General features: G+C 38.0%; 4 protein-coding genes across 5 annotated transcripts; 2 read left to right on the forward strand and 2 right to left on the reverse strand.

Moving 5' to 3' along the window:
• The first annotated feature begins 70 nt into the window (after positions 1-70).
• On the forward strand, positions 71-1,684 carry rps27l (ribosomal protein S27 like). The gene is made up of 4 exons (XM_010780382.1): positions 71-179; positions 817-925; positions 1,196-1,306; positions 1,440-1,684. The coding sequence occupies exons 1-4, from the start codon at positions 174-176 to the stop codon at positions 1,466-1,468; spliced, it is 255 nt and encodes an 84-aa protein (XP_010778684.1). The 5' UTR covers positions 71-173; the 3' UTR covers positions 1,469-1,684.
• On the reverse strand, positions 1,685-5,435 carry dnaja (DnaJ heat shock protein family (Hsp40) member A). Its single transcript, XM_010780383.1, has 8 exons — positions 5,302-5,435; positions 4,839-4,979; positions 3,975-4,149; positions 3,276-3,380; positions 2,967-3,194; positions 2,627-2,857; positions 2,430-2,530; positions 1,685-2,319 (listed from the first exon to the last, which is right to left on the reverse strand). The coding sequence occupies exons 2-8, from the start codon at positions 4,968-4,970 to the stop codon at positions 2,101-2,103; spliced, it is 1,191 nt and encodes a 396-aa protein (XP_010778685.1). The 5' UTR covers positions 4,971-4,979; positions 5,302-5,435; the 3' UTR covers positions 1,685-2,100.
• A 1,389-nt stretch (positions 5,436-6,824) lies between these two features.
• acsbg1 (acyl-CoA synthetase bubblegum family member 1) lies at positions 6,825-12,020 on the forward strand. Its single transcript, XM_010780386.1, has 14 exons — positions 6,825-7,110; positions 7,668-7,723; positions 7,830-8,098; positions 8,213-8,301; positions 8,464-8,584; positions 8,668-8,748; positions 8,826-8,975; positions 9,057-9,233; positions 9,723-9,904; positions 10,006-10,239; positions 10,326-10,543; positions 10,715-10,854; positions 11,059-11,305; positions 11,431-12,020. Exons 1-14 carry the CDS (start codon positions 7,064-7,066, stop codon positions 11,505-11,507), a joined length of 2,088 nt encoding a protein of 695 aa, XP_010778688.1. The 5' UTR covers positions 6,825-7,063; the 3' UTR covers positions 11,508-12,020.
• idh3a (isocitrate dehydrogenase (NAD(+)) 3 catalytic subunit alpha) lies at positions 11,736-16,160 on the reverse strand. 2 transcript variants are annotated; one of them, XM_010780384.1, is made up of 12 exons: positions 16,066-16,160; positions 15,661-15,726; positions 14,898-14,960; positions 14,711-14,794; positions 14,389-14,503; positions 14,000-14,187; positions 13,687-13,820; positions 13,488-13,590; positions 13,316-13,380; positions 13,144-13,228; positions 12,788-12,940; positions 11,736-12,705 (listed from the first exon to the last, which is right to left on the reverse strand). In XM_010780384.1, the coding sequence occupies exons 1-12, from the start codon at positions 16,090-16,092 to the stop codon at positions 12,622-12,624; spliced, it is 1,167 nt and encodes a 388-aa protein (XP_010778686.1). In that variant the 5' UTR covers positions 16,093-16,160; the 3' UTR covers positions 11,736-12,621. The 2 variants fall into 2 exon arrangements, with proteins under 2 accessions (XP_010778686.1, XP_010778687.1); XM_010780385.1 differs by lacking the exon at positions 15,661-15,726 and having other exon boundaries at positions 16,066-16,148.
• Positions 16,161-16,671: the final 511 nt, after the last annotated feature.

Genomic DNA, 16,671 nt, shown 5'->3' on the forward strand with positions numbered 1-16,671 from the left:
CTTACGTGTTAAAACGTTTCATTAAAAAGGCAATTCTCAAGTTTCTTAAGATACCCGTTTTAGCATTTCATCGATAGCGCAGATCTGGCAACCCAAGCTCTGCAACTGCACAGGTCCTCTTTCTGACCAACCAGCTCGCGTATGCACAGCGAAACGAGCATACACCATTGAAAATGCCTGTAAGTTATTAATTCCTTTAGTTAGAGTTACTATAGTGTGTTGTCAACTGTCGGTACATATGTCGAGTTCCCATCGCCATAGAATGCCGTTGTGTCCGCGGTCTGAAAGTTGTGTTGTTAGTGTGTAGCAGCAGCAGCACATGGCGAGAAAGTTAGCTAACAGCGTTAGCCCTGTCTGGAACGGGCAGCGACTAATTGCTGAAACGCAACAGTATCCGATGAGTGTTCTCGTTGCAGATTGATTTCGGTCCAGGAAATAATCTGTACCTGATTTTGTGTAACACAAGGCCAGTCGTACGGTTACCCCCAGCTGATTATAGTGTACAAAGTCAATTGAACAAAAACTACTTTTGAAGAACAACGACGTTATCGATGTTTAGTGTTATTCCAACATACATGATGTTTCGAAAATCTAAGTTAGTTTACATCTTGACCTTTGCCGTGATGTGTAGATTTAAAAACATAACAAAATGCGTAGCCTCCCTTGTTTTTCAAAGCAGTAGCATTACCTATACATATATGTAGTCAAATAAGCTTCACTGCTGTTATACTCACATATTTTACTAAACTTGGCTCAGGTCTAACTCCCTCAAAACTGTTGAAATGCATTTAACCTGGTTTGTATTTTTCACTCCAGCTTGCAAGAGACCTCCTCCACCCTACAATTGAACATGAGAGAAGACAACATAAAAAGAAAAGGCTGGTTCAGAGTCCCAACTCCTACTTTATGGACGTAAAGTGCCCAGGTATGTGTGTATATATATATATATATAATTATATATATATACTCATCAGATTTAAGTTCTCATCAACGTATGATAAATGCGTAAAGAATAATAAATGCAGAGTTTGTATGCCTTTTTTGTTTTATCATACATGGGGTTATTTCTCCAGTCATGTTTTTAACTGATTTAGCCATCTTCAATATCACATTTCAAGTAACATTTATGAAAAGCTCATCTGAGTGCATTTAAATCGCATTATTGTGTAATTAATCTAATCGTGTTTCTTTATAGGCTGCTACAAGATCACCACAGTGTTCAGCCATGCTCAGACAGTGGTACTCTGTGTGGGATGTGCAACAGTGCTTTGCCAGTCAAAAGGAGGAAAGGCCAGACTGACAGAAGGTAAAATATCCACATAAGTTGAATTATTGCGAGTCCTATAAAGTACTTTGTTAATTATGAAGTATCACCTTTTTCCATGTGTATATCTGTAAGTGGAAGGCAGTTTTAACTTATTTTAATTTGTGCTTTTCAGGTTGCTCTTTCAGGAGGAAGCAGCATTAAAAGGGGACACTTAGTCATGATTGCAATGAAACCATGCTGTTGATAAAGTCTATCTCCCCATTATGTAACAAAGTAACTGTGCATTCATTAACAGCAGGTCCTGTCACTATACAGATGTCCAACTTTTATGAAGAATTTGTAAACTAGCAAACATTTTATTCTGCAAGATGATTAATGTTACATTTCTATAAGCCAATAAAACACTCTGAAAACATGTTCAAGCATTCTGGGACTTTTATTGAGAAAAATGATGTTTGTCAAGACTGAAATTACCTTCATAGAAAGCATACAAGTAGTCTTTTCAGCTTTTGAAAAGAAAACATATGTACCATAGATTTCATTGGAAACATATGGGTATAAAACACAGATCTTAAATAGAGAACATACAAGACACTGACACCAAAATACCGTTTTGATAACTTGGGGAGCACAAACAAAACATGAAAGGAGTACTCCACTTGCATATTTGTGTCCCTTTAGTCACACAAAATGGCATTGGCAACTGTTTTAAACCTAATGTTACTTATTTCCATCACAATGTTTTTTGTGAAGACAGGACTTAAAAAAGAAAAAGGCTTTTTCACACAAAAAAAAATCCACATGCTCTACGACTTTTTTCTCTTCTCTTACAACTACTGCGTCTGACATTGCACCCCGTTTCCATTTCTGGGACCCTCTTCGTCTTCCTCATACGCTTCCCTACTGGCCCTTCTCTGTGATGACAAATCCGGCTCACTGAGTTCCACCTCCTCCATGTCATCAGTAATCATCACATCCTCTCTGGGAGGAAGCAGTCTTTCCAGCTGGAACATAAGATGCTCTGGAAGCCAGCCTTTCTCTGGAAACGCAACCTGTGGGATGCATAACAATTTGCTTAAATAAATGTTTTCTTTACAGAATAACAATTGGTTGATATCAAGATTTCGGTCAGTGGGACAATTTGGTGTTCAGTGTACCTTACCTGGAACTTAATGATGAGCTGCCCTTTTTCATAAGGCTCCTTGTAAATTGGCATGCCCTCATTCTGAACACATCTGATGTCATTATGCTTGATTACTTCACCTGTTGACAGAAACAAGATGTTTATTATATTTTAAGTACAAATATAGTCTACCAGAAAAGGCAACACTGTAGACGAGGTTGATTTCAGTCAATTACCTGGTAGTGCGCTGATGACGAGCGTTCTGTCGTCTAATGTTTGAATAGTCTTCTTGAAACCACACAGAGCCTCAGCTAGTTTGATATCCATCTTCATTATCAAATCCTCGTCTTTCCTCTGGAACAAGGGGTGATCCTTCTGATCCAGAACGATGATTACATCCCCCGGCTCCAGTCCAGGTTCCTGGTCCCCTTCTCCAGTGAATGTTATTTTCTGACCGTCCCTCATACCTGCACCAAACATTTATCTTAGGTTTAGTTTGGGTGGAAAGACACATTTGCACTAATACATACATTATTGCTATTATATATATATTATCAAATGTGGAAAACAACATACCTTTGTCAATGTGAACCTCAAGAACTTTCTTCTTGCGTTCTACTTTGCGTCCATTGCAGCTCTTACAGCGGTCCTTGGAGCTAAATTTCTCTCCCTGTCCCTGGCAGTCTGCGCACACGCTCTGGATCTGCTGAATCATGCCAGGCCCAATCTGTTGCACCTTGATTTGAACACCTCTTCCTTTGCAAATGGAGCACTTTTCCATTGCACCTTTCTTCCCACCATAGCCTGTAACAAACAGGACAATGTCATTAACTGAACATTTAATCACCATTTCATAAAAAATACAAAAAAGACAACACTGCGTACCTTCACATGAGTCACAAATGATGTTCTTTTGAAGTCCGAGCTTCCTTGTACTGCCATTGTACATCTCATCCAGTGTTACACTAAGTTGGTGGACGACATTCTTCCCTGCAGGAAAAGCAAATACATCCAAATTAAACAGTTATTGAGTTGTGGATGTTAAGGTTAGTTTATTGCCTCCCATGAGATATACCTGGAAGACATTTTCTGGGGGGGGTGTTGAGTTAGGACATCCCCATAATCTTCCATGCTATTTTAGCCAGATTGAATATTTGAGCTTTAAGCTTAAATGTAAGATGTTCAAAGCAGCTGGTACTACAAAAATGTAAGGAAATGGTGGTGCTTATGGATTCTTGTACAAAAGCTTTCAACATGAGTGTGCCTGCTGCTCACTTGTAGTAAGTGACCAGTGTGATGTCCTTGCCCGTGGATGACCACATAAATATCATCTCAAACTGATCTGGGATCTAACCCAATTTCTTCCGTTTCATGTTGAATGATGTGAAAATGATACCAAATTAGTCACCAAACATAATCCACTTCCTCAGTATAGCTGATGAAGTGGATTATGATATAGCTTGTGATTTTAAAAAAAGGATTTGTGTGGCATCAAAACAATCATAACAAATTAGCCAAGTAATTTGTATACGGCAGAAGGTTTATATATACAAACAGCTGCTAGGTTACTTTTATAAATATTACCTCTTCTCTCTCTCTGCATCCTCCCTCCACCTCCAAAGAACATGTTGAACATGTCCATTGGTGAAGTTCCTCCTCCCATGCCTCCTTCTTTGATTGCTTGTTCTCCTCCTTGGTCATACAAGGATCTCTTCTCTGGATTTGACAGCACTTCATACGCTTGAGATATAAGCTTGAACTGTAACAATCAACAACAAAAAATTAAGTTTTTGAAGCATCAGGCTCCCTTCAATCAAATCATCAATGTTTATTTATATAGCCCAATATCACAAATGTAACATTTGTCTCAGTGGACTTCACAGTTTGTACAGAATACCAGTATGACAACAATGCTCAATAGATATGTAAAGAAGTGATCATTCAAGTAAACATCTCAGAATCCAGAATCAAATATAGTAGTATACATTAGATCGTTTTGCTAATATAAGGTAATGCTGCCAATTGCCAATGTAAGGTCACGTTGCTATGGTTAACAGGGTGTATACAGTAGAGATTATATTAGTATTACTTGGTGTAACTGTTACATTATCATCACATTGTGATGCTAATGGCCTATGTGTGCAAATGGCAAGTATCCTAAATGTATCAGATCAAGTCCATCACCATTAGGAGCCTAAAAGTGTCATCTTAAAAGTACAATTAACAACCACCTTCATTTTATTTAAATTGCACAACCTACGGTGGCATTTGACCCCAGTTTCAGCAGGGCATCAGGGCATATCTCCCTGTTCCTAAACAGAAGAGCTGCGAGCTTACTCCAGAAAGTTCCCAGGGTCAATTCAACAAGGCGTACGGTTTAAAATTAGACAGCATTTGTTACTGTCCATAAAGGGCTGCAGGATATCTAGCTACATGCTACTAACTTACCTTCTCTCCTTCATTGGGGTTCTTGTCGGGATGGTATTTCAATGCGAGTTTTCTGTAGGCTTTTTTGAGTTCATCCTGCGAGGCTTCAGGGTTGACACCCAGTAACTCGTAGAAGCCGGTTTCGTGAACCATGGTTACAACCTAAATTTAAATAAGGCAGAAAACAAATCAGCATCCATCAAATACGAAGGGTGGCCTAAAACCATAAACCGTACGCTAGCTAACAACCGTGTTACTAAAAAACGAATGTCCCTACAGCATGTGATACACGACGTTACAAAAGAACCGGTAGCTTAAATACAGTAGCCTGAAACGGACAACGTGAGTAAGCGTGGAGTTAAATGACGATCAACCATACACAAGCTTAGCCTTTATTACATTAACATTGAATGAGAAAGCTAGCATTTATTAACCGTATAGCTAAGCAGTTTTTCAAAGCACCGTCTAGTGTAGGCCTACTTACTTGCTAGGAGATTTTTTACTATTTTAGCTTTAGTACGGGTTACGGTGAGGCTGGTGGAGGAAGATGGCTGGCTCTTCTTATAGTCGCTCGGCTCTGCGCTTTGGAACTTTCTGGAGAGCTGTGGAAGAGTGGCCGGAAGTGTCGTTGAGCTGCAGTCTAGAACAGACCAAAAGACCTGGGGGAGGGGTGCATGATCAGACTGACTGGTTCATCTAGGAACTTCACATTACCTTGTTTAATTAATGACAATGAAAATGAAGTTCGCCAAGCAATGTTGGAGAAAGTACTTCTAGGCTACAAATATAATAGCAGAAAAAGTAAAAATAATTCTTACTCATTCTGGGTTGGCTTTCTGTGTCCCCAATACGCCTCCTCAAAAGGTTGGTGTTATGGGCATACTATTTTTATTATTATAAATGTGGGCAATATTTCTATAATTTATTTAAGTTGAAGCATATTCCTACGTATTATTATCTGTGTTTAAATTGTACCTATGCAATATTGCCATGCAAAATATCTAACAGTAACCACGGCTGTCATATAATCTTAGTGGAGATAAAAGCACAATATTTGTTCATATTAGTATATATTATTTTTATTATGTCATGAAGTGGTGTTTATATAAGGTAATTTAACATCCAACTCTTTGTAGGAAAGAACCACAAAGTGACTACCATCAATATTTTTTATAATAACAATATTTTCAATTAAAACGTGAAAGAACAATGTGAAAAGGTGTCTGGTGATAGTGAACATACATAATCATTAGCTGAATCTGCTGCCCCCAGGTGGCCAGAATAAATAAGATATTCCATGTTTAAAGCTACATTAAACCAAAAATCAGGTTTAGTTTTATAAATACATTTATATTATTAATACACACCCAATCCTACATTTGCAACTCATTGCTGTAACTCACCTAATGAAAGTATATATTTTTCTATATGCAGTTCATGTTATCCATCCTGTAACTACTCAACTATAAGACACAAAGCCCAAACTTTGAAGTACTGCAATGGAATGTAAACAAACCAGTCTTTTAAAAATAAAAAATCGTTTTAAAATGTTCATCTTAAATTAAAGCCCTCTAGTTTGGAAGACAGCTTCTATTAATTAATAGTATTAATTAGCCTCAAGTGAAAATACTCAGGTAAGGTAGCCTACAAGTACCACTAAATTGTACTTAGATACAGTACCTGAGTAAATAAACTCAGTTTTTATGCCACAACTATAGGTGAGTGGCTGTATTGGTAGTTTGATACTTAACAAAAAAGTGCTACACTTCCGTCAAGTGACTATACTGTACATCAGAAGGGCTCAACATAAGGCAGCTCACATTAACCCAAGTGATCAATCTTTGGCATACTAAACTCAGATATTGGGTTATTATAATTCTCATCAGATATATATGTAACTTAGAATTGTTAGGATTTGGGTTTAACATGTCTGTGTGTAATTTATCATTATAATCATACTGTTTTACATATGAAAAGACTAAGCTCATTTAAATTCTGGACATGTTCTTGAGCCAACAGGTCCATGCAGTGCTCTCGAGGACTTTCTGATTTGTTCACAGCTAGTTAAAACTTCATGGGGCTTGCTGTTACCAGTTACTCTAAAGTCCTACCATTTAAGGGTGCACTTGTCCTGTAAGAAAACATTTTCTGTTTCATACCAGTCGATTTTGAAAAGGTTTTCCTTTCAGCAAAACAAGAGGCTAGATCCTAGAGGATTGCTTCACTACCAATATATCTACAACAGTATGGACCTTCCTGGTGAGGAGAAGGGAGAAGCTCAACTTGAAAACAGGTAAGCTATACAAAAATGACTTTATCTAGAGGAGGAAGAGATGCTAGTCTCTTTAGACAACACTACTTTTAAGTAGAAGTTAAATTGGCTGTAGGAGAAGTTCGGCAAGTTAAGGCTGAGTGAACCAGATTCATTAGTTAGCATTTGAAATGACTACATTACTAAATTGGAAGAGTGATGAAAGTTGTACTGGATTTCGTAATTTAACACCAGCTTTCAGTATCAACATCCTGTATACCTTGTATTAAAATTGATCGTTGCCAACACTTTATAGATATAGAAAAGGAATAGAGGCTTAAGGTCCAGATAGTCTCATTTAGAGACTTTTGTGAGTTGGGTTTTGTGAGTTTTAATGAGCGAGAGTAAATAAACTTGAGCTTGCATTGAAAATATTCTGTCAAACAAAACAATGGGGCTTCAGCTCTGGCAAAAGCCTGACATTGTGTGTGTTAAACAGCGCAGCTGAAAATTAGACCCATGTGATGACCGAGTGGCCCGATTGCTACAATGTGAGTGTGTATGAGCTGTTAGGCCCATCTTTTCTCTTTATTTTTTAGAGTTCAGGAGTCTATGGCACATGTGCAGATAGATGGTGAAGAACATGCCTCTGTAGGTAAGTTATGAGCACATGGGTCTGTTGAATTAGAGTATGTAAACTTGTTTTCCTCTTGGGAATAACTAGATTATATTTTTCTAATTTCCTTTGTCCCTCTTCTCAGGAAGGAAAAACCTAGAAGTTCAGTTTGCTTGCACACCACTTGCTCAAGCCAGTTCTCTTTGGACCACTGATGCTAAAGGCGCGGTGAGACTGAGAATAGAAGAAGGATGCCCAGAGGAACCGGTTACCGTTCACCAAATGTTTAAAGCCTCTGTTGAGAAATATGGAAACATGTATGCACTGGCCAGCAAGATGGACAACAAATGGGAAAAGATAACTTTCTCAGAGTATTATCAATTCTGCCGGAGAGCAGCCAAGAGCTTTATAAAGGTATGTTTTTTTTAAATAAAAACAACGCGTTGTGTGTAATACATACTAAATTATTTAAACTATTGAGTACTATCAATGGGCAGATTTTTTTTTAAAAGACAAAAATGTGTGCAGCTTGGTTTAGAACGATTCCATGGAGTGGCGATACTAGGATTCAATTCAGCAGAATGGTTCTTCTCTTCAGTCGGTACCATCATGGCGGGGTGAGAAAGACACAGCATCAACAGCTGACATGAATCAGCATAAACCCAAATATTCAGTGTCTTTGTTATTAATGCTGTTTTTATTATTTCAACTGCTCATTTTGCAATGTTACATCCGTTAACCTTTTTTTCTCCTGTGACTGATGAATATTTTTTATTTAGGGGGATAATGACAGGAATTTATGCAACTAACTCACCAGAAGCTTGCCAGTATGTTGCAAGTGACTCCAAAGCCAACATTATTGTGGTGGAAAACCAGAAGCAATTGGATAAAATCCTGCAGGTAATCCTGTCGCGTATATAATATATAAATGTTTTTCTCCACATACAGAACATACTGTAAATGTCTCCCTCTTTATACCTTAGATACGAGACAGGCTGCCCCATTTGAAAGCCATAGTGCAGTTCAGTGGAAACCCCCAGCAGAGGATCCCAAACCTTTACTCCGTAAGTCCTCTTGATTAAATGATCAAAGTGTCTGTTGAGCTCAGGCTGTGATGCTCTATGTTGCTGTTTTGGGGTAGTGGGAGGACTTCATGGATCTGGGTCTAGATGTTTCTGAGGAGCAGCTGGATGACATCATTGACAGCCAGAGAGCCAACCAATGCTGCATCCTGATCTACACATCTGGCACCACGGGCAAGCCCAAGGGAGTTATGCTCAGTCATGACAATGTAAGTTTACTATTCTTAGTCCGCACTTACTCAGAGTTACAGGAGACTAAATGTCTATCTTTATCTGTGATGTGTATTTAGATCACATGGACGGCCAATCATGCCAGCAGGGTGGGGGAGATGCAGCCAGCTGACACCCAACAGGAGTCACTGGTGAGCTACCTGCCTCTCAGCCACATCGCTGCTCAGATCTATGATATGTGGACGGGCATCCAGTGGGCTGAGCTGGTATACTTTGCACAGCCAGATGCCCTAAAGGTAAATACAATTGCTTAGATCACAGATATAATGGTTATAGACATAACAAACAAAGAACAGTGCACACTAACCCCTACCACAGACAGCACATCAGACAAAAAGGGGAAATAATTTAATAAGATTAAATAATTATAATATACACAATAAAGAGACATAATAAAACCTAAATAGACATTGAATGTAAATGTTAATGAATATTCTAGTAAATAAATAGGGAAAATATTAATTCAAGTACCATATTAGGTACATAAGATTAGGACTACAACTATCAAATGAGAGTCTTTCATCTGTAAGACTTTTAGTAAATTAAAGTTAATAGCTCCACTGTGGGTGCAACTACTAGTTTTCCCATATGCATTATTCTCCTTAATCAATCATGCAAACTACATTTTAGCTGTGCAAGAGACAAGCGGAATAATCTGGTCAATAATAAATGTCACTTGATTTGTGTGTTTTGTTTTAGCTCGGTTTGTCCCTTATTTGTTATAGGGAAGCCTGATAACAACTCTGCGAGAAGTTTGTCCTACATCTCACATGGGTGTCCCACGAGTATGGGAGAAAATGATGGAGAATATAAAACAGGCAATAAGTGAGTGTGGATATGTGAAAAAGAAACTGGTGACATGGGCAATGTCAGTCAGTCTGGAAGCTAATCAAAAGTGTACACAAACGTAAGTGCTGATGAAACTTGAATATTTTTGAAGAAGTAAACTGAGCCATCAAATGCAGAGATTATTCAATAATATTGACATTTTCTTATGCTTTGTTTTAGGGATGATGACAAACCTTTCCTGTTCACACTGGCCGACAGCCTTGTGCTTCAGAGGCTTAGGACTGAGCTGGGTCTGTCTTGCTGTCAGAAGTTCTTCTCAGGAGCAGCACCGATCAGTAGTGAAACGGTGCAGTTTTTCCTGGGCCTGAACATCAGGTTGTATGAGGCATATGGCATGAGTGAGAGCACAGGACCTCACTTTATGTCAGGTCCCAGAGCTTACAAACTACCAAGGTAATACAAAATCAAGGATCGGAAAAACTCTATGTATGGTTATGTGTTTTTAAAATCATACTAACATATTTTTTTCTCTGACTAAGCTGCGGGAAGGTGGTGCCTGGCTGTAGATACAAAATGGTCGACATAGACTCTGAGGGGACAGGGGAAATTTGCTTTTGGGGACGTAACATTTTCATGGGTTTCCTCAACATGGAAGACCAAACAAGAGAAGCATTAGACGAAGATGGATGGTTGCATTCTGGAGATTTGGGCAAGATTGACGAAGAGGGTTTCTTGTACATCACAGGGAGAATAAAAGGTAGAACAATCTCAGCAAATAAGGCTATATTAGGAAACTTGCTTGTGATAGGTCACTAGCTCACGTTCTGTACATTTCCCACATCTAAGTGCAAGTTGTTCTGCACAGAACATACGGCTCCATTATCCCTGTTATCCATGTAATGTCAGGGTGCCCTCTCTCTCCATTCAGAGCTGATCATCACAGCTGGAGGGGAGAACATTCCCCCTCTTTCCATAGAGGAAAAAGTGAAAAAGGAGCTACCTATCATCAGCAACACCATGCTCATTGGGGACAAGAGGAAGTTCTTGACAATGCTTTTAACACTCAAGGTATCTTATTAGATTAGCCATTAGTTATTATCCCGATGATGGTACGCTGTACTATATTATTGACATTACCAAGGTCAGGGTTATTGCAAATACACCAATTACAGACACAAACTAACACTAACTAGCACATTTCATCTAATGTTCTTCTGGTCAATCTCCATAGAGAGATATTTGTAACCCCAGCAATGTATTTCCATGTTCCAGTGTTGTAGCGATACAGAAACCATGGAGCCAACGGAGGAGCTGAGTGGTGAGGCTGTGCAGCTTTGCCGACAGCTGGGCAGCCAAGCAACCACGGTGTCTGACATCATCGAGGGGAAAGACAAAGAAGTGTACCGGACCATTCAAGAAGCGATCAACAGAGTAAACTCTACAGCCACCTCTAACGCCCAATGCATACAGAAGTGGGCTATCCTGAGAAAGGACTTCTCTGTTTCTGGAGGAGAGCTGGGTAAATTAAGCAGTACATGGATAGGTTGAAATGTTGTATAATAATAAATAGATTACACTTTCATATTTAAAGCAATTAAATTGTGAGAACAACTATTGCTCATTATAATTATTTCCACGTTTCAGGTCCCACAATGAAGCTCCGTCGCCCTGTTGTGTTGAAGATGTACCAGCAGGTCATAGAGAGCCTCTATCAAGAGTAGTGTCACGTTCTAAGAGAAATGACTGTGTAACTGTTAGTATAAAAATCACTTGCATATCTCATTATCCTTTTGGACATGCATGGCATTTAATTATATCTGTGTCTTGTGTTCAGAATGCATAAATAATACAGGAACAATTTACGTTTCTCTTTTACATTAAAGAAGTTACCAGATAAATAAATAGTGAATAATACTGAGAATTAAAAAAATTCACACAATTTTAATTCATTTTCTCATAGGCAGAAATATTTATTTTTGACTTATGTTCGACTCTGGTCTGCAATTACATCTTTTGATGCCTTTAAATCATAACAGTTACTTTCATGACAGGATCTTGTATTTTGTGTAAATACCATTTGGTTTTGAATATTAGATATTTGGTCCATAAAGACTGGTTTGAGTCCCCATATGGTCCTGTGTGTGCATGTGTGTATTTCAACTGTAACTGTATAACAACAGAGTGAAAACTGAATATCTTTATAATATATTAATAAAGTATATATTTTTCTTCTTCATATTCTTCCAACAGGAATCTTATTGATAGAGTCATCATCATAGCAGCTGAGATAGTCAAGTAATTGCATAACAATAAATAAAAGGTCTGGCAGTTCAGTTGTCATAGTGATATTTATGTTTCTTTAAACATTCATGATATTTGCAGCAGTATGACAGAAAATAAAAACTTAGTGCAAAACATCTGTTTCACGTAACAGAAGCCTGATTATATGTAAATTAATAAAAGCTTTAATCCATTTTTTTCACATTAGGAATGTAAGACACATAGTTGATTGTTTGACAAACATCTTCAGTGTTACTTAAGCGACCATGGACGTTACAAATTGCATCTTTTATGTCAAATAAAAGTGTCAATTACATTTGACAAGTGGCCAAATTAAGCCATTAAATAAACAATATCCACATATACACACAATTACAGTAACTGTTGTTCTTAAGACATTATTTTAGAGCTTGCAAAGTTAACAATAACACAATCAGGATCTTTAACTCCTGAGTGTTTTAAAAATACATAATATGGTTTAAATGTGCACATACACCGTAACATGGTGACATAAAGCGACCCTAATAATCAACCGTTGGTATTTTAAGGATCCTTTTAGTCCAGATCCAGCACTCGTTGACATATTGCTTCTGTGAATTCTGAGCACTTTGAGTTCCCTCCCAGGTCTTTTGTTAGAACCTTGAAGACGGATGAAAAATTCGTAATTAACAATCAAATAAAACCAGAACGGCATGTCTCAATTTCTTTAAAAGTAGATTACCTTTTTGTCTCGAATGATGTCAAAGCAGGCAGCTTCTATCTTGTTGGCGTGGCCATGCAGGCCCATGTGCCGCAGCATCATGACTGCACTGAGCAGCAGGGCGGTGGGGTTGGCCATGTCTTTTCCTGCTATGTCTGGGGCCGTTCCATGAACCTGACGGGAGAAATAAATCAGAAACATTCATTATGTTTGAGATTTGTATAAGCACCAGTGTGATATGCGTTGATGTGCTTGAATGAACTAACATCACATTATCTAATTTCTACTGTGCAACATGTGATGGAAGTGTGATGGAAGTGAAACTGAAGAAAAAAATAAATGAAGAATCTGACGAATGGAAATTTTAAAAACCGTACCGACTCAAATATGGCAACACCATTGGCCCCAATGTTCCCGCTAGGAGTCACTCCAAGACCTCCAATCAGTCCAGCACAAAGATCACTGTAATGGTAAACACATACACTTGCCTTTAGATGTATTATTGTACATACTTGGCTCTATGGTTTACCATGTAGAATATTTATTTACCTCAAGATGTCTCCATACAAATTTGGCATTACTAATACATCAAACTGTGTGGGATCCTGTACCATCTATAAGAACAAGTATTACAATGCCACTATTAATTAAACATGCTTTATATCCATCTAAGACAGTGTACATATTCAACGTTTTAATGACTAAATATATTGGGACTTACATTAAGACACACAGTATCCAAGTACATCTCTGTGAATTTCACATCTTTGTGCTTTTCAGCAGCCTCTCTGCATTTCCGCAGAAACAGCCCATCTGACATGCGCCTATAAAAATGACAAAAGAGGACAATAATTCAATTTAAGGAAATAGATTTTAAAATGACAAATGAGTTGAAGTACTTTGTACTAAATGTAACTTACATAATATTGGCCTTATGAACAGCAGTAACACTGGCCCTCTGATTATTTCTGGCATATTCAAAAGCATACTCTGCGATGCGTTGGCTGGCCTGCTCTGTAATGAGCTTAATGCTCTGTACAACTCCATCAACAATCTGAAAATACACAAATCCAAGAGATTTATGGTAATAATATGTGACAAAATAAATAAAAATTGATTTAATTGCTTAATATCATATGTGGTCTGTGCAAGCGAAAATAAACAAAACGTCAATAGAGCAAAACTGTGAACAATTTAACAGCTGGAAATGTAATGTTTTGTTTAGGGTCTTACCACATGTTCAATCCCACTGTATTCCCCCTCAGTGTTCTCTCTGATGGTGACCAGGTTCACATCAGTGTAGGGGGTCTTGTAGCCCTCGATGGACACACAGGGGCGGACATTGGCATAAAGGTCAAAGGTTTTCCTGAGCAGCAAGTTCATAGAGGGATGGCCTGCCGCTATTGGTGTCTTCAAAGGACCTGAAGAATAAAAGTAATTCAAAACAATGTACTGATTCAACTGCTAACACATCTAAAACTCATTTGAATTAAAAACCTTTTACTAACACAAGGTATATATTTATTAAAGTGGTCTTGTAGTAAATAAATATTGATAATTAACAATAATTAACAGACATTTACTTTTTATTGTAGTAAAATAAAGTTTGCTAATCAGGTTACCTTTTAGGCCAATTTTGTTTCTGTCCATGGATTCTTTGGCATCAGGAGGGATCATCCATTTACCACCAGGTCCTTTAATGGCTGTAACATTTCTCTCTTCCCACTGAATAGGTGCCTAGATTTAAAAAAGGGGTGTACAGCAAAATCACTTGATTAGTATACATGAAGCAGACTTTAATTGCTTTACTGATTGGATCAGATTGGTCTCTTAAGTATCGAGGCTGGAGTAATACAAAAGTTATCTGTTGCAACCTAAACGATAATTTAGCTGGATTATGTTGTTAGTGAAAAATACTGTTTGTGCTGCTCCTCCAGTACTAACTTTAGCTGCTTCAAATATCTTCATGACAGCAGAGGATATCTCTGGACCAATTCCATCACCGGGGATTAAAGTGACAGTGTGAATCTGTAGGGCAGAACAAAAAACACGTATCAGAAAATAATAATTATGCACAGTAGCAATAAGTAACATCACATTTTGTGTGTAGTTCTTCAGAACAAACACATACCCCACGCACATACGTCCTGGGTTGTGGAGTTTCTGTCCTCAAAGCTCCAACCACCCGCGACACCTGACAGGCACAAATAAAACAATTCCCCCCACACGTTTTTATTGACGTTGACAGCATATATAAAGTGTATATACACAGAGTCATATAAAGTGCTTTATTGTATATTTTCAAAAATAGTAAGAAAAAGCAACATTAAATAAAGTAAATTAGTAAAAACTAGTAAATTGAGCAAATCTTATTGAGAAAAGAGTGGTGAACATACCAGAATGGTGATGACCTGAGAATTAAGAACTTCTGTTTCATAGAATAGACTACTTGATCTGGATAACTGTTCACATGTAATACACTTTATGACCAAAACTGTTGAGATAGATAGATAGATAGATAGATAGATAGATAGATAGATAAAGCATGACATGGGAGCAATCTGCAAAGGCCATTCTGGAAGACGAGACTCAATCCAGTTCACATGTTAACATGTAAGCTGTGTTGAAAGGGTCATTTTATAAGTGTATCAGTGTAAATGACTATAAACCCAGTACCTTGCCTTTGCCGATGATACACAGCAACACCACAAGAGAAGGAGATGTAGATCACCAGTAGGAAAAGTGAATCAAGAGGTCACCTTTAGCACAACTGACATCTAACAGGCGCTCCGACTAGCAAAACATTAGGCCCATTCCAGATTTGAATAACAGTTTTATTGAGGGAAATTGCTAGCTAGCATTAGCTCTTTTCGAAATACGTTTGCTTAACTTACTTCCTGAGCCTCGATTTTATCCTTGCCATTGATGGACAAACCCCACTGTCTTAGTAGGTTAAAGATCTGTAGATAAGGGACATTACATTGATATTTCGTTTAAATTGAACAATGACCTATAAAATGAATCTTAAAACAGTGTATGATAGAATAAAACATGTAGGTTGCTGCTAGCTAAGCATTCCTTTTCGTTCAATACTACCTAACTAGCCATCTAGCACTAGAGTCAGGTTGCTATAGTAACTCCAAACAAGTAGCTTTAGCGCCTAACTAGGTGAACTGTCACTGGAATGCCGGAAGTCTTTCACTTTGTGAACGACAGTCAAATAAGCTAACGTTAGGTAGTTTATTATAATACAATGGCATGCCTTTGCTGCAACGATTAACATATTTCCCCGTACATACCGTTGACCTCCACGCTTTTCCTGCCATCCTTTACTAGCGAAGGTCGATGCAGCAGCGCCAGAAGCAGCTGTGAAGCTAACAACAGAACAAAGCGGATATCCGCTCTGAACCAATGTGTTTTTCAAAATAAACCCTTTAATACATTTAAATCCTTTTACATAATTCGTACTTTAAAAAAAACGTATTATTATTTTTGGAATAGCAACGTTCAGTTATAGACTATTTTTAATACATAATTTTATGTTTGCAAATTGCAAAAGAAAAGGTTGCCGTTACTCTTATTTTGGACATCTTCCGGGGATTGCACTGAGATGTAGGTGAATTTGTGTGTAGTGTATGGAGTAATACAGCTCAATTAATAAACGAAACTAAACTCAACCAGCTCAAACAATAAATGGTATCCCTTTCATTAACAGGCTAACGACATATTTTGGTGTGAACCATGGTCGTATAGTAGCACAGCACAGACAGTGGAAGGCCAGCAAGTGGCGCCAGTGGACTGCAACTGCGAGTCGACCTCACTAATATGCATGTTCTTTGGCTGTGGATGTGCAAGGTAGTGTATAGTATAGTTTCAGTGGTACAAAGTAAACAAGTACAAATGAA

The sequence above is a fragment of the Notothenia coriiceps genome, unplaced genomic scaffold (genome assembly GCF_000735185.1).
Source record: "Notothenia coriiceps isolate Sejong01 unplaced genomic scaffold, NC01 NC01_scaffold00021734, whole genome shotgun sequence".
Taxonomy (NCBI): domain Eukaryota; kingdom Metazoa; phylum Chordata; class Actinopteri; order Perciformes; family Nototheniidae; genus Notothenia; species Notothenia coriiceps.

Excerpts from the sequence above, each read along its gene's own strand:
- dnaja (XM_010780383.1), bottom strand. The coding sequence starts at position 4,970 with ATGGTTCACGAAACCGGCTTCTACGAGTTACTGGGTGTCAACCCTGAA. Across the intron at positions 3,195-3,275 it reads CATTTGTGACTCATGTGAAG|GCTATGGTGGGAAGAAAGGT; the intron begins GTACGCAGTGTT and ends TGTTTGTTACAG. Across the intron at positions 2,858-2,966 it reads TGAGGTTCACATTGACAAAG|GTATGAGGGACGGTCAGAAA; the intron begins GTATGTTGTTTT and ends TGTTTGGTGCAG.
- acsbg1 (XM_010780386.1), top strand. The coding sequence starts at position 7,064 with ATGGACCTTCCTGGTGAGGAGAAGGGAGAAGCTCAACTTGAAAACAG. Across the intron at positions 7,111-7,667 it reads GAAGCTCAACTTGAAAACAG|AGTTCAGGAGTCTATGGCAC; the intron begins GTAAGCTATACA and ends TTTATTTTTTAG. Across the intron at positions 10,544-10,714 it reads CATCACAGGGAGAATAAAAG|AGCTGATCATCACAGCTGGA; the intron begins GTAGAACAATCT and ends CTCTCCATTCAG.
- rps27l (XM_010780382.1), top strand. Across the intron at positions 926-1,195 it reads TATGGACGTAAAGTGCCCAG|GCTGCTACAAGATCACCACA; the intron begins GTATGTGTGTAT and ends GTTTCTTTATAG. Across the intron at positions 1,307-1,439 it reads AAAGGCCAGACTGACAGAAG|GTTGCTCTTTCAGGAGGAAG; the intron begins GTAAAATATCCA and ends TGTGCTTTTCAG.
- idh3a (XM_010780384.1), bottom strand. The coding sequence starts at position 16,092 with ATGGCAGGAAAAGCGTGGAGGTCAACG. Across the intron at positions 12,941-13,143 it reads GTGTTGCCATATTTGAGTCG|GTTCATGGAACGGCCCCAGA; the intron begins GTACGGTTTTTA and ends TTCTCCCGTCAG. Across the intron at positions 12,706-12,787 it reads ACATCATTCGAGACAAAAAG|GTTCTAACAAAAGACCTGGG; the intron begins GTAATCTACTTT and ends TCCGTCTTCAAG.